The 17,030-nt window shown below is 45.0% G+C and overlaps 1 protein-coding gene across 1 annotated transcript in view; it reads right to left on the bottom strand.

Moving 5' to 3' along the window:
- Nucleotides 1–3,970: 3,970 nt before the first annotated feature.
- Nucleotides 3,971–17,030, bottom strand: part of LOC126544161 (tachykinin-like peptides receptor 86C) — a 51,261-nt gene continuing 38,201 nt past the window's right edge. The window contains exons 5-6 of the mRNA XM_050191402.3: nt 6,030–6,226; nt 3,971–4,446 (exon numbers count right to left, since the gene is read on the bottom strand). Coding sequence (XP_050047359.1) covers nt 4,212–4,446; nt 6,030–6,226 — 432 coding nt within the window. The 3' untranslated portion in view covers nt 3,971–4,211. The remainder of the gene's footprint in view (nt 4,447–6,029; nt 6,227–17,030) is intronic.

Raw genomic sequence — 17,030 nt, forward strand, 5'->3', positions numbered from 1 at the left:
TTGGTCGTTTAGTTCTGAGCTAGTCAGAGCGCTTAGCCATCGCTCCTCGAGAAGGTCCGGTTCTATGTTGTCCTCTACGTATACTGAACTGATCTGTGTGCACTTCCACAAGATGTGTGCCATGTCTGCGTGTTCGTGTTTGCAGAGCTTGCAGCTAGCGTCTGGATATTGTGTTGAATTTATTCTGTTTAAGTGTACTGGGTTTCGGAACGTTCTGGTTTGCAATCTTCTCCAATCTGTTTTTTGAGACCTGTCGAGTTGTTTGTGGGGTTGTGGGTATGCTTCTCTTTGTTTCGTGTAGTGTGTCAGTATGTCGTGGTACGTGACCAGTCTGTCCCTGTCGTCTTTTATCGCTTCTTCGTCGTCGTCGCCTCCTCCGTCTTCTCCATCGCCTCCGCCGCAGTCCTTCCCCCTTCCCCGGGGGTTGCGGGGTGTTGGGCCGTCACTGGCCGTGCCGCGGTGGGTTAGTTTTCGCGCGACTCGGTGGGCCTTCTCGTTGAGGTTGGGAGGGGCACTCATGGTAACTTCTCCCATATGTGCCGGGATCCATTTGAGGTATTTGGGTGTAATTGTGCCGTTCCTAAAGTCTTCTGCTCTGTGGTTCAGGATTTTGGCCGCCTCGGTGGAGACCCAGCCCTTTGTGAAATTCCTAATAGCCGTCTTGGAGTCGCTGATTATTGTTCTGTATTGTTGCCGACCGCTGATTATAGCCAATGCGATTGCCGTTTCTTCCGCTGCCTCCGACGATCTAGTCCTTACGGAGCCCGCAGTCACGGTCTTTCCTTTCGTGCATACGACCGCCATTGCGAAGAGGGAGTTACCTTTGTCAGCGCCGACACCACCATTGTCGTCCCTGTTTCGGGGGTACCGCGCGGCGTCTACGAAGAGCACCCCCTCCCGCGCGCCGTGGTTTTTGAGAATCGTTTTCGTGCGGCATTTCCTTCTCTCGACATTGTGCACGGGGTGCATGTTCTGCGGGATATTTTCCGTGTTAATTGCGGCTCGGACGTCTGGGTGAATCTACATCTTGGGGCCGTTCATTCCGTGGTAGTTTATGCCGATCTTTTCCATGATTTCTCTGCCCGCCTTGGTTCCGGAGAGTCTTTCGAGTTGCGCTATTCTCTGTGCTTCTGCGATCTCCTCCAGCGTGTTATGCACCCCGAGTTGTAGTAACCTTTCGTTTCTTGTGTATTGGGGGAGACCCAGAGCTGTTCTGTACGCTTTTCTAATGAGCGCGTCGATCCTGTCTTTCTCGGCCTTGTTCCAGTGGACGAATGCCGCCACGTACGCGACGTGGCTGATCGCGAAGGCCTGAACGAGCCGTACGACGTTTCTTTCTTTAATGCCCCTCCTGTTGTTGGAGACTCTCTGTATTAGCCGAATGGCCGCCGTGACTTTCTTTTCCAGGCGTGTTATAGTTTCCGTGTTTGTTCCCCTGGCTTCGATCCAGAGACCCAGGACTCTAATCTTTTGGACCATGGGTATCTCCGTGCCTTTCCTCGTGGTTAATCTGATTCCCCTTTTGTGTAGTTCCGCTACGTCTCTGGGCGGTTTGCCGAACCTCCTGGGGCGGTAGAGCAGCAATTCCGATTTTTCCGGCGAGCATTCAAGTCCGGTGCCCTCTAGATGATTTTCGATTGCCTCCACCGCCCCTTGAAGCCTGTTCTCCATATCGCCCTCACTTGCGTCTTTCGTGGTCCAAATCGTAATGTCGTCTGCATAAACGGTGTGATTAATGCCTTCTATTCGGTCCAATTTTTCCGATAGTCCGATCATGACGAGGTTGAAGAGCATCGGTGACACGACGGACCCTTGCGGCGTGCCAGCGCTGCCCATGTCCACCTGGATACTCTCCTCCTCGTCCAGTCTGATTCTGGCTGTTCTTCCCGTAAGGAAATTTCGGATAAAATTATACGTTCGTTCGCCTAGGCCGAGTTGCACGATTCTGTCGAGTATGGCCGTGTGCTTGACCCTGTCGAAGGCCTTCTTTAGATCAAGTCCAAGTATTGCCCTCAAGCCCCGCCCCGTGGTATCTATGACTTGCTCCTTTAGTTGTATCATGGCGTCTTGTGTAGAGAGCCCTCTTCTGAAGCCAATCGTGTTGCTGTGGTACAGGTCGTTTGACTCCAGGTAGCCGTTAACTCTACTCAGGCAAGCGTGCTCCATCACTTTACCAACGCAGGAAGTGAGAGAGATCGGCCGCATGTTCTGTATTCGCAAAAACAATTTCCTGAAATAACCCCTGGACCGATTTTAATGAAACTTGTTGTATCTGAGAGAGAATGTTAAGTTCTAGTGACTGTTGGAAGCGAAATTTCGATTTAGGCCCTGAAGTTTATTTAAAATAATCGAATGTCTGAAAAAAATAGACGCACGAAGTTTATAAATTAATAGCTCTGCATGAAAAACATATATCCCGGTTCTGTAAACGGCATCCATTAGATCATTCAAAGCGGGGAAATTCGATATGTCAATTTATATATTATTTGAATTTGTTATATTGTGTACAAGGGTTCTGCAAAAGCTGTATTTACATAACACTCAATTTTTTTTAGATTAATCTGTAACATATCAATTTTGACCGCTTCAGATGTACTATCAGATGCAATTCACAGAATTATAATATCATTTTCGCTTGCTCAGATAGAGAGTCGTAAACTTGAGAGTTTCGTTTACTGAACATTTTCGATTTTTGCAAACTTCTAATAAAGAATTAACGATCTAAATGAAAAATTGGAGATCATAAGTCACTAAAGTTTAAGTTTTTGTTTTGAATGCAACAAACCTCGTCAAATTTGGTGCAGTGGTTGCCGAGAAAAACGAATTCTCCTTTTATATGTATTTAGATAGGAGCACCCGAGCTAAAGCTTCCTCTTAAGCATTCGGCTTCTGCTCAGTAATGTACACAAGCCACTTTCGTGTTTCGTATCTGGCCCGTCGGGCTGAATACAGGAAGGTGTCGACGTGCTGCAGTCGTGGGCTTATGACTTTTCAGAATGTACGGCTTGCCTGTCTGCTGATACTAGGTGTGGCGGCCAGTGGACCACGTGGGCTTCAGCGCCTGTTATGCCGCAAAATAAATAAGGTTACCAAACTTGAAATTTTCGATACTGTATGAGAAATTACCAAACAAACAAAGCTACTTCTGCACCAAATCCCTTTGTGAGGTTTGGAGCAGTAGGCGTCTTTCTTTTTTATTTTTGCCATAATATAAAACAATGCACTGTCAACGAAAATCAAAACCTTCAAGATGACGCCTAATTAACCAGAAGGCTACTTCTACACAAGCGGCGAAATTGAAACTGAATGTATGTTATCCTGAAGCAGGGGTGCATGTAGCTGTGCTTCCTATGTGTGTCCAAACGCTACGTTCTAGCACCAAACCACGTCGCCAGAGAGCTGACGCCAACGGTAGCCCGCAGCGCTTCGTTGTGCCGGTCACAATCATTCTGTGAGGGATCATAAGATTTCGAGTGGACCCCATGCCCCAGTTCTCCACACGAGCCAGAAGTGGTTATTCTATAATGAACTATTTGATAGTAGTCAGAGGTCAAATTCACAAGTATGTTTGCTCCCAAGAACCATTTGTTATGGGCCCTCCACCCCCTTCACCATATTATATTTCCTACTTTGGTTTCCTACTTATTTCGTACTTTGGAACGCTATCGTACAAAGCGTTTTTGAGCACGGGTCCATGAATCCCACAGTATTATTCGCTGTGGGAGTACTGTGCGATGTGTTGCATAGAGCAAATAAAGTATTTTTATCAAAATATTTCTTCGCCCACACTCCGTGTTGAAACATTTCCTAATGAAGTCACACAGTTCCATGTGCCTTCTGCATACCATTCGTATCATATCTTCTAGATTTTGTTTCATTTCCGTATAATTTATGCGTAACTATACTACAAAAAGTGCATGAAAGACTGGTACTGCGTGCGGAACGTTTCAATGAAGTTGATAGCCCTTGATTCTGTTGGCGCTTTATTCTCTCTTCTGTGAAGCAGTGTCTCTGTTGGATAAGTCTCGCACTGAAAAAAAAAAAAACGTAAGTACATAGTTTAGCTGCAGCCATATAGTTGAGACTTTGATGGCCAATGTGCACGCAGAGCACGACAGCTATAACAGGACAGCTTAGAAGTATCGGATTCTCGGTTCTGTATCCTGCCGGACTCGAGCTTGTTTTTCAGCGTCTCAAGTCGCTGCTTTCATTTACATGTGGACACCCGTGTACTCCGTTGTCGGGATCGATAATGGCACGCTGCGACAGATGCGAAGGTGGTTCACGGTGGTCACGTCTCCTGATTTCGTCATAGGACCCCGCCGGAGGCTTCGAGTCCTGCTGGCGACGCTGCACCGGCTGTGGGCGAGGCTGTGCTGGCGCTCGTCTCCCGGCTCCAGCGAACGCACGCAGAAGCACAGGAAGCGCCTGAAGTACCGCTTGAACCTGCGAATCATGATGCTTAGATATATAGCGGCCGTTGTTGGGGCCTGAGGGCGTATTACTCCCGCTCTCTGCGCAGCAAGGGGCTCTAAATGCTCGTGTGTTCATAACCGTAAAGTGAATCAAAAACAATTGTCAGGTGTAAACATCAGGCTTAATCAATTTATTACACCTAACGTTTCGAAACACGTTATTTACTTTTTTAATTAACGGAAGCCGGCAGGCGATTCTGGAAAAATGTTTGGATTCCAGTGTTATGTGTACGCTGAGGCAAACTCGGAAATCAGATTTGGGATATACCCAGCGAAGGGTGTCAAAGGTAGAAAATGCAACCCTACGATGTTGGGAGCCCGTATTTGCGTCTAGGTATGTTGTTCCTGGTCCGTAGGTTCGCTAGAGTTCATTACTTCTTAATTTTCATCATGACTCGCACAAGCCACCCGTATTGGTTGAATAATAATGTCAAGCCGTCTACACATTCAAGCTCACATTAATCCTTTCCCTTCCAAAGATCATGCAGTGTGTTTCACTTGAGCCAAACTTTCAAAGCATGCAAATGCCACGGGACTGGACAGAAACAAGATAGTGTTATTTGCCGTCGCTTGGAGAAACTCAGAGTAGCTTTCCATTCCGCTTAATTACAAGATTAGTCTTAGGTAATTAATCAACTTCTCAATTATTAGGATTAGATGAAAACGGCCAATGAGAAAATTGTACAGCAACATGAAAATCTCCCGATACAGCTTTCTGTTGCTCAATACGTGCTGCATAAAAGTGTTTTTCCGAGCGTGAAAGAAGCTCCGAATATATGCGAAATTGCCGCGCGACTGGCCGCTCGGGACACAATTGCCTATATTCGCGGGCTTCTTTCACACTCGGGAAAACATTTATGTAGCACTTATTGAGAAACAGAAAGCTGTATCGGGCGTTTTTCATGCCGCCGTACATTTTTCTCATGGAGACTTTTCATCTAATTATAATATTTAAGAAGGTGATTGTTTAATTAAGACTAATTATCTAATTAGGCCCAATAAAAAAGGTAGTTTGCGTGTTTCCAAGCGAGGGCAAACAACATTACCTTTGTTTTGTCCAGCTAAGTGGAATTTGCATATTTTAAAACTCTGGCTTAAGTTAGCTGGGACACCCTGTAGAGATGGTTAAAAGCCACTTGCTGCATGCAGAATGAATACACTTGCACGTGATCAATTTTGTCACGATATTGTTTCTTCTTAGAAGAGTTGCAAGGGAACCTAACACGAAAGATCTGTAACTTCGCAATGTGGCAGTTTTTTTTTCACACTGTTATAGAAACAATAGTACCGAGCTAAATTTTAGACGCTCAGCAGGCAACTACATGAAATCATATTTTTTAGCCTGCCCTGATGATTGTATATTTATGCAGCAGTGGAAAGTGTTTTATTCTCATGTCCGCGCCATTGCGAGCTTTAGCACCCGCGAAGATATGATCGCACCCCTACCACTGCGACTATCTTTTTCCAAGCAGCTACGGAACGTCAGCATTAATAGCTTGCGACTCAGACACTTGAACTGGGGAGAGGCTCTATCTCCTTTCATGCAGTACTGACCTCTGGTTCATGCAATAGTACACGATGGGGTTGTATGTGGTATGCGCCATGGCAAGCCAGTACATGGCTAGGTAGACGTGCTGGATGCAGTCCGCGTAGGCGGCACTCGGGTGGTGGAACAAGTAGATGAAGTAGGCGTGGTACGGCAGCCATGAGACCGTAAACAAGATGACCACAGTCATCAACATCTTCACCACCTGCGCACGCACGCAACGTTACACGTGTAGGTTCAGCCCTTATAACGGCACATAGAAGCACCTAGCTAAGACAGGACAAACGGTTATATGCAGGTTCACGTGACGTGCGCTCTTCCGTAATTTCGTATGTCCACTCGTTCACTCCTCCATTTACGCTCAAGTGTCCGCATATCAGAGCAGAGAGAGAGAGAGAGAAGTAGAAAAAGAATGGTAGGCAGGTTGAACAGGTTGCTCCTGGTTTGCTTTCCTACACAGGGAGAGGGTAGAAAAGAATAAAAAGGAAAGTTTGAAGAATAACAAGTGATGCGCGTGCACACACAACAGCGTGCACCACGCAAATCAAAGGCACTCGCAGAGTTCACACAACTTTAAAAAGAGAAACAGTGCTCTTGTGGCCCAGTGCGCAGATGACGGTCGAGTTCATGGTATTTTTCCTCTTTTTCGTTTATCCTGTTTTCTTTGTTTTTTCCAAAATACTTTTTTTATCTGTGAACGCTCTGTTCTGAAAGCGGCACGCAATATTTGTCTCTCATTACCAAGAGAATGGCAATAGATGAGTATATGGTCTCGGTAACAGTCACAAGCGCTGCACGAGGCAGTGTCCATCATGAAAATACGGAAAGAGTATAGGCCTTCAGAAAAGCGACACCCATCCACAAGGGAGACAGTGAAGTTGCGTAGCATCGAGATGGACCAGTCAGTAATCGAAGATGCAATAAACACGATTAAAAGCGGTCTTACAAAGTGCATACTGAACTTGAAGGTAGTACAGATCATTGAAGTTACAGTCTGTGCTTCAGCCATTCAAGTCCGAGAATTTCGGGCTTCAACAACAGCGTCTACAGCGAGCTGAAAAGAAGCACGGTTTCTATGGGAATGAGTTGCTTACACAATTACTAATCCCACAAGCAACAAACCGGTGAACAATTATCGAACAAGGGATGTGTCTCTGATGCCAATAGGACTTGTCTTTGTCAGGGCCGGAGGTTCCTGAAAGAAATGGTCTCTACACACAAAGTAGCATGCTAAGCAGAAATGATGGTTCTTATTTTTCCGGCTTACTAATAAATATCGCATCAGTGAGCTCGACAGGTAGGATGCTGATGAAGGCTCTTATCTTTTCCGCGCAGATCCTATCGCCGCCTTGCTTCAAGTGAAGCCTGTTCTCACGCATGCGCTGTGACTCGTCTGCCGGCTGACGGAGCCGACCGCTCTGGAATCGAAGCATTAGCACGAAAGGACCTTTGATCAAGAAAATATTGCTTCCCTCGTTCACAGTTTTGACACATGCGCAAACACTGGTATAACTTCAGCTACGTCGCCCCTCGCCGATCTTTCAAAGGGCTCTAAAGAAGCTGTTGCCATATGCAATGCTTTAAGCAGCACAGCATTCGCAGTATAATGCAGTTCACTTCCCTAATTATTTTTCAAGCGAAGCTTGTTTTGCCTCGCTCGTGTGGGCGTCGGTGTTGGTGTTGCTCTAGGAAAAAACCCAAGCTGCGCGAAAATAAGAATTGCCTGTCGGGCGGCGGATTCGAAGCACCGGCATCCGAGTTGCGAGACCACCACGCTAGCCGATGCAGCCACTGTCGGCTCATAATACGTGACCTCTAAAGCGGGGCTTTATATGCCTGAAAAAGTAGACGCAGCACAAGGCGCCAGCCAATCACAGGCATCCCCTCCCTCCGGAGGAGGAAAACGGTGTGATCGCGTGTTCGCTCGCCTCGCGCCCACCGTATCCCGCCAGTTCAGGCACTGCATTCAGATGGGGAGGTCGCGGTTGGTTCGTCCTGCCGAACAGCAGGCCGCGTTGAAGTAACAGCAGCGGGAGCGGGTCACGCGCCGTGCGTTCGGCCCAATAACAGGCGGCGTTTGATGAACGCCGCCGGGAACTAGCTCGAGAAAGAGCTCGTCGTCGGCGTGCCGTAGTCGACGTGATGGAGCGCGAAGCCGAGGCGGTACAACAACGAAGAGCCGCGGATGCCGAGTTGACCGAGTCAAAGGTACTCGGACCGTGGCCACACCCGTCACTGGCACGAAAAGCGATTCGTGCACTAGTACGATACTTGAAGCGCACCGGCTTAAGAGACCGTATAATGTCCCTGTTTATAGTGTCCCTATGCATAGTGTCCCACCCACACGCACTCAGTGCTTACTCTCTCCCCTTTTCCCTCTTTCCACCCCCAGTGTAGGGTAGCAAACCGGGTGCTCTTCTGGTTGACCTTCCTGCCTTTCCTGTCCTTGCTTTCTCTCTCTACTCCTTCCTTTCCTTTAACTATTATAGATTGTAATAATCCTTCTAATGATGTTGTAATGCAACATTCCCTCTTATTGTCTAAAAAGCAAATAAGTTCATTTTAGAATATTTATTTGTGTTGAACTGCGTGATTCATGTATCGATGAAAATTTATATTCCGCGCATTCTCGGCCCGTTACGATCCTGTATGGATTCAGTATTTACGAATAAATAGGTACAGTACAATGAAAGTATGGCAACTAATGAAAACAGTACGGATATGGACGCATTCCTGGGTAGAAAAGAGCAGTTGCAGAGATGGTATTTAACTTCAAAGACTCAAGGCTTTCAGCTCACTACAACAGCACGTATGGAAACAAGAATTCCTTCTAGACTTCCTGCGCGCGCATGCGTTCTTTACAAAAGGCCCCAGCCAACTAAGCTTGTCTGTGAGCCCTTTTGAAAGGAAAAACAATTTGATTTCTTTGATTCATTGCAAGTGCGAATGGCGTCGTGCGCGCATCAAGAAAAAAGGTGAAAAATGCTTCCTTAGTAAAGTCTTGTTTGTTCCTTTGTTTTCATTGTATTCTGTTATGTTTTCGCACTACAACGCCCCGACTGCCCCATTAGTCTATGCCGCTAACCAGATTTCGCTGATAAAAGATCTCCACAGAGCCGCTGACTGCGTCTAGCGAACCTCCATAACCGTACGCATGCTATATTGCGGTCGTCGGGTGACTGGCATGCACGCAAGCAAAAACAAAATGATTGACGGCACTGAATTCCCAGACGCAAGGAATACGTTACACGGCGGTTATAATACAGTAGCAAACGTGAAAAAAAAAAAACCCGTCGTGGTTTCTCAGTGGCTGTGGTGTTGTGCTGCTGAGCACGAGGTCGCGGGATCGAATCGCGGCCATTACGGCCGCATTTCGATGGGGGCGAAAACACCCGTGTACTTACATTTAGGTGCGCGTTAAAGAACCCCAGCTGGTATAAATTATAATGGAATCTCCCACTACTGTGTGCCTCATAACTAGATCGTGTTTTGGTACGTAAAACCCCATAATTAAATTTAACGTGAAGAAAACTGATTGCGCAGGCTTGACCACATAGAAAATTACATTTTTCTACAGATATCATAAAACCACATCATTATGAAACTATATAGACTTATCGACACAAACAAGGAGAGTACGTCAATGGTGAGAAATAGAATAAACCTGCTATAACTTTACACAGCTGCTTGTTGATACATTTATGCATGGGAAGTATACTTCAGAAGCCCTCTGAAATGGTATGGCGCGAACCACTGTCTGTGGAATCCCATCTCTCATGACCACGCTCATTTCCCGATTTTCTCCACAGAGTGATGTTATGAACGCTTATTACGACGTAGTTCGAATTCCTTCAGTTTGTCTGGTATGAATTCTTGTGGAACCCACAAAACTGTCCGCATCTTTGCACATTGCTGTAACTAGTTTTCGCAGTATCAATATATTCGCTATTGTATGTAAACCAACAAGGCAGCTTTTACAAACATGTTACAATGCTACATAACGGATGTTTTATTTATTACCCAGTACTGCATAACTAGGCAATCTTGCAGCCATGTACTCTTCAGCAAACATTTCCTAAATATTCTCGAGGGGGATGTAATTACCGCAGCAGCGGCGATGGTCGCGCTGCAGGCGTACCATTACCAACGTCTTATTGCGTATTTGCTAACGTAAGTCATTTGCAGATGCATGGAAGCTAAATTAGTCCCTTTTTCGTCCGTAGTCTGTTATGCTGTGTATTGGCAGTATTAGTTCACTATGATAGATTGACATTCGTGTGCTTCATATAGTAGCGCACATACGTGCTGCTGACAGTTCATTGTCTATTTACGACTATATTTACATATTATGCCCTTGTTACACGGTTGGTGGTACGATGCGTTATTTTTTACCTTTCGTTTCAGTCTGTGCTATGTTGTCACCTGCGATTTAATGTTTCTATGTGATCACAACCCACTGTTAATTGATTGTCTATTAAATGTTACGTGAAAATGTGGTTCTCGGTTATTGTTCTTTGCGTTCTTTTTCATAATACAAGCAGCCAAATTAAGGTGATGACAGCCGCACCTATATACCAGACAGGCCCCCCTATATCTATGACCGTAATGTTACTTAATCACAGCGACTCACGGGCAAAAATGGCAATCTTTTGCCTACTTGCACTACGGTGGAAAGATATAGAAGAAAAAAAAAAGCTTGAGCCGTCTTGTTTCATCGAATGATTTGATGCCCGTTCCCGAGTATATGGTGCATGCGGACACGCTTACTTCGGTTTCAGGGTGCCTTTACCCAGCAACTGTTACCGAGCTGCGCGGTTTCCCTAATGCTATCTTTTATATACTATAAGCGCAAGACGTGATTGGCATGGTTCCGTATCTTCCAATGAGCGTCGAATTCCCGTGAACGCAGGCGTTCGCCTAGCTGTGCGGACGACGCGGTTGCGTGAATCGTCGGCCCAAGGCGGGGTTTTGTCATCCGGGCTGCGCACATTGTGGGGCCCTGTACGTTGTGCCGTTGGTTGGCATCCAGCAGAGGGTGGTCGGCGAACACCATTCATGCGCTAGAGACGACACCGCAGCTACAACTTTATTTTTTTTAAATTATCGTCGTTAGAGATACATCACTTGGACTGAATACGCCAATGGACCTGACAGAACTCTACGGAAGGAGCGTGTCCACTATAGCGCTATACATCACATCTGCTCGGACCAGTTGGCATGCGAGGAATAGGCTGACCTCTTGAAACACGACGCTCGTGGCCATAAGTGAAGCAGATCAGCTAAATGCAAACATATTGCTTTCAAAGATTATGTTCGCAAGTAGTTTACGATGCGACTGTTATTATTTTGCTAATACGAATAATCAGTGGCATTGTCGCTAGCGCTATTTGCCATATTGAAGATTATGCATAAATGTATCAATAATATGTATTATGCGGCCTGCTTCATTGTTCTTGGGCACCGCGAAGCGATATTCAGGTTCGGTGATTCGCTCCCTGGACAGGAGCTCCGCTATTCTGCTTTGCACAAGATTGCTGTAGTCTGAAGTTATGTTATAGTCCAGTTTTCTGTAATAGGTGTGGCTGCTCAATTGTTTGGAGGCCTCATTTTTGTGCTTTTCTATAGGCCATATTACGATACTACCGCCTTTGTCTGCTGGTTTTATGACAGTATCATTTCTTTCCGTGAGTGCTTTAAGAATTTTGCGCTGAGCGGGGGACAAATTATTGCGTTTGCGGCAATGCCGCGTTGATTCTAGAATTTCCTTTGAGAATAAATTTATGCATAAATCAAGGTCTGGGCACTGTTCGGCTTCCGGGTTCCACGTGCTAGGTGGTCTAATAGAGCTTCTATCCTGTTTTCCTACGTCTGGCCTATCGAAAAAGAATCCCTTGATGCGCATGCGCCTTGAAAACTCTGTTATGTCTGTGGCGTTCGTACTCATTTACTGCGTTGTTCGTGGGACAAAACGTTAGACCAAGTTTCAGGAGAGCAACTTGATCTAGACTTAAACTGTGCCATATGTCGACTATATTGCTGCAGCGCTCTGGATGCTCGCTCGTAGCACTATCCGTGGAGCTATGTTCAGTAGGGGTCATATTAGTTTTCTTGGGTGGATCTGCAGCTCTAATACCTTTGTGCTGGCATTTATCTAGTAGGTTTACCTCCCTAATTGTAAAAGTTCTCTTTTTTTCGGTTCAGTTAAATTTATCCTGTAGAGCTTATCAGTAATTATCGTAAGTTGTTCCTGGCAGTGTTCTTCCAGAATATCAAGTAAGGAGAGATGTCCCAGAAAATGCATCCCTCTTTTGAACTGATATTCTCTAAGAACATTTCCAGGAACAACTTGCGATAAATATGTTAATATTGCGTATTGTGAACGCTTCTACAAAGTAGACCACTACAACGAATTTGCCTGTACAACGAAGGAATTTAGGCGGCCCCTCAAGCTTGTTTATTGCTTTACAACGAACACCACGTACCTGTGTCATCACTGCTCTCCGCAAACGCCACTGAGCTCAATCTGCCCTAGCGCTAGCAACAGCGCTATAACTCATTTGAAGAGCCTGTCGAAATCGCTCAACTCCTATGCTGCTTGTCGCAACACAGCAGCCTGTTGCGAAGGCTAAAAATTCGTCGCAGTTGTTGACTACGTGATGGTATATCGACGCTGACGAGCGACGTCTTCAAAGCCATCTAGGGAAGAAAAGACGCGAATGTCAACGAACGTGACAGTGATGAATATATTCTAAACGAACCAAGAATTTTGACGGCCAGGAAGGCGATAGCGGGATTTGACGATGTGCAGTTTTACCTGGCATCGTTCCCGCGTTCCACCGGGTCGCATGCCGCGCATCTCGGCGCAGTAAGGTCCGCTGCAGCCGCCCATTACGTCAGGTGAAGTGTGCACAAAGAATTAGCCGGTTATTTCTAGAGGTGAACCAATATCGGCATTTTCAAATATGAATCGAATATGAATAGTAAATATTGAATAGGGAATTGAATATCGAATAGTCAAACGCAGACGCATGTATTTACCGCAGGTATATTTATTTCGGTATACTTAATTACCACGCCTGTGCTTATTGTGCAAGAAAGACAGATAAATATCAGGGGCAATTGATTGATCAGGGGCAACTAACGGTCACTAAACACGCTGCACGGATAGCCTCTCAGCAACTTTACATTCTCATTGTCAACAAGCCTTTCAAGAAAGAATGGCTGATGTCCGACTAGAGGTGCTATAATGTAATGCCATTCCAAACTTTTTTTATTCCATTTCTGCAATCAGCCCTCCACAATTTGTCGAACATTTTTCGGGCTACCCCCATTTCGCCTTTCTGTCACGCGATGTCACGAAACCGGCGCGAACGTGTTCACGCTGAGTATGCATGATTAGACCGAACAAATAAAAAATAAGTATTTTTGATTCCACGCATTTTCGCCATTACCCACCGCTATTCGTCAAAAGTTTTCTGGCTGCACCGACTTCGTTTTTATGCCACTCGACGTCACAAACCACGGAAAATTAACCCCGTCAAAGTGACGTGTACACATTAAGGATGCATCAAGGGCCCTATAACGTAAAACTATTCCAATATGTTTCTATTCCAATCTCCTGACGTCAAATTTGCGTAACCATCAACGCAAGCACAGGGCGGTCACCCGCAGGGTTGTCTGAGCAGACCTATCAAACGCTCTCCTCGTTCATAGGAGGTCACTTGTTTGCTTGAAAAACGAATAACATTGCCTACACTGAGCGGCTGGTCGTATCTAATTGGCTGACAAGAGGCGAAGAGAACGCTCAAGTGGAGAGGGATTCGATGGGGCCGAGCCACTGCACTGAAAGTCGATAACCGGATGAAGAGGGTGGTGCCGGCGTCTACGATTGGTCGGCTTTCCCTTACTTAGCTTGCGGTGGCTGGTCGAAAATCGCGGCTGCATGCAACGGAAGCTCAAGAATGACACTAAAACGGACCCTCAGCAAAGAAGAGTTGGCAGAATGAGGGGGTAAACGTGCCGAAAGTGCTCGAAAACGTTACACGGCCACGCAAGAAGTTTTATTATACGCAAATACACCCATGCTCTCCGGCAGGTGCGAGTAGCCAGCGTCTGAGCGATCGGCGGCAGCCATCTTCTATTCCTTTCGGAACGGGGCAGCCTGCGGCTATTCCGAAGAAAATTCAGTTTTATTCGGCATATTAATGCATCTTTATCGCGTACACGTCACTTTGACGCGGTGAGTTCTTGCGGTTTTGTGACATCGCGTGACAGGCAGGTGAAGTGGGTGCAGCCCGAAAACTTTTTACCAATAGCCGAGGGCTAATGGCGAAAAGGGGTCAAATCAGAAATAACTGTTTTTCTTTTTTCTGTCAAATCATGCATAATCAGTGTGTACACATCATATCAGATGGGGAGGTATCGCGGTTTTCGTGACGTCGCGTGACAGACAGGTGAAGTGGGGGTGGTCGAAAAAAGTTTTTGACCAATCGTGGAGGGCTGATAGGAGAATTGGAATAGAAAAGTTTGGAATAGTTTTACGTTATAGCGCCCCAAGATGCCGAACAAAACTGAACTTTTATCCGAATAGCTGGGGGCTTCCCCGTTCCAAAAGGAATAGAAGACACCTGGGGCGTTATAATGTAAAGCTATTCCAAGCTTTTCTATTCCAATTCTGCAATCAGCCCTCCGCGATTGGTCAAAAACTTTTTTGGACCACCCGCACTTCACGGGTCTGTCACGCGACGTCACGAAAACCGCGATAGCTCCCCATCTCATATGACCTGACACACTGATTATGCATTATTTGACTGAACAAAAGAAAAATAGTTATTTCTGATTCGACGCCTTTTGGCCATTAGCCCTCGGCTATTGGTCAAAAGTTTTCGGGCTGCACCCACTTCACCTGCCTGTCACGCGACGTCACAAAACCGCAAGAACTCATCGTGTCATAGTGACGTGTACACGTTAAAGATCAGAATCAGAATCAGATTCAGTTTTATTTTCCTCAAGGAAAAATGGACCCCAGACAAAAAGCTGCTCATTGAGCAGCTTGACGAGGCCTGAGGCCCTACAGGCAGTGGCAACAGCGGCAAAGCAGCAGTGTATGTCGTACACCCATACTAGAAGAGGGAAAAAAAAAAACACACACACACACAGCAACTCCCGACAAACGAAAAACTAATAATAAAAAAAGAAAGTAAGAAACTGTTCGCACCAAGCTGTGAAGAACGAGAAAAAAGAATATTTACGTATACATACACCAATAACAAAGCAATATTGTACACTGACATGTTATATTCACACGTACACAAGCAAACACCCGTAGAAGTGGCGCGCATACGCCCCTATATATACATATATGTACACCTACATATACATTTGCATATACACGCGTACATGGCATATATACACACAGCATTCAAGTGCAAACATGTATAAAGTTAAATATTTTATGAAGAATGAACTGTCAAAAGCGGAGAGCGAGGAAAGGAAAAGTGAAATTAGACAATGCCTGCAAAATCATTCCACACTAATCCACACAAAAGAGCGCACAACGCCGAATGTAAACTGTATGATATAAATCTGTTGCCGATTAAGCTATACTGTTTAAAAATTATTCAATTAAAGCACGTTTATTTATTGCGGGGCCATCAATTAAGGTTGTATTATTGTTCAGGGTGTAAGGTATTATAGACTTTAACATTTGTTGACCGTAATTCGTTCGAGTTTTGGGAAGACACCACTTTTCTAATTGTCGAGTGTTGGCTGTTGGTACACGTTCCTTGAGCGCTGATATTCTGATAAGGAAGTTAGTACGAAACGTGGTTTTAGTGGTGAATAAAGAAACAATAATGTGTGGTAGCATAACACTGATGGGCAGAATTTTTAACCGAATAAAAAGCGGTTTGGAGTGTGCGCAGTACTTTTCGTCGGCAATGACACGGATCGCTTTCTTTTGCAGGCTCACAATTCTATTCATGTTAGTCGGTGATGCCGTGCCCCAAACAAGATGACAATATGCAATGTGTGATTGAAATAATGAAACATATATCTGTTTTTTAATGTGCACTGGAAGAATTCCACGACACCGGGAAAGTGCTCCAACAGCTTTAGATAAACTTAGGGATACGTAATTAATGTGCTCAGTCCGTCGAAGGTGCTCATCAAATACAACACCTAGTGTTTTATGGTGGCTAACGACCTCAATAATATAATTGCCTAGGTTAATGGTTAAGTTAGTCCCTATGTGACGATTTATTTCGCGGAAAATAACAGCTTTTGACTTAGTTGTGTTTATTTTGCGATTGTTTAATTTAGACCAATTTAAAAGGCTGTTTAGGGCATTGTTTGCTTTTGAAATTATTTCTGTAGCCGAAAGACCAGAGATAAATAGGGAAGCGTCGTCGGCATAAATTACAAAATCAGCTTCTGTCGAAATTGTTATCACGTCGTTTACATAGAAATTGAAAAGAAAAGGTCCTAATATGCTGCCCTGAGGAACGCCACATTGCAGATAACGTTTGGATGAACAAAAACCATCTATGTTCACTATTTGTTCACAGTTTTTAAGATATGAACTAAAAATTTGAAGTGCCCTTCGCCTAACGCCGTACTTGTTTAACTTATCTAAGAGAATATTATGGTCGAGACAATCGAAGGCCTTACTGAAATTCACAAAGATTCCTAGTGATAAGAGTTTGTTTTCAGTATTCTGTAAAATAATTTCCTTTTGGACTAATAAAGCTGATTCTGTAGAAAAACCTTTACGGAAGCCGAATTGAGAGTGTGATATTAACTGATTAGCATCAAAGAAGTTCTGCAAACGTTCGAGCAGAATTTTTTCTAGCACTTTCGAAAAAAGAGGTACAATAGAGATGGGGCGATAATTACTCATGACGTTTTTCGAGCCTGACTTGAAAATGACTGTAACCTTGGCCAGTTTCATTCTTGCAGGGAAAACACATGATTCTAGTGAAAGGTTAATAATATGACACAGAGGTAGTGCA

The sequence above is a fragment of the Dermacentor andersoni genome, chromosome 1, assembly GCF_023375885.2.
Source record: "Dermacentor andersoni chromosome 1, qqDerAnde1_hic_scaffold, whole genome shotgun sequence".
Taxonomy (NCBI): Eukaryota; Metazoa; Arthropoda; class Arachnida; order Ixodida; family Ixodidae; genus Dermacentor; species Dermacentor andersoni.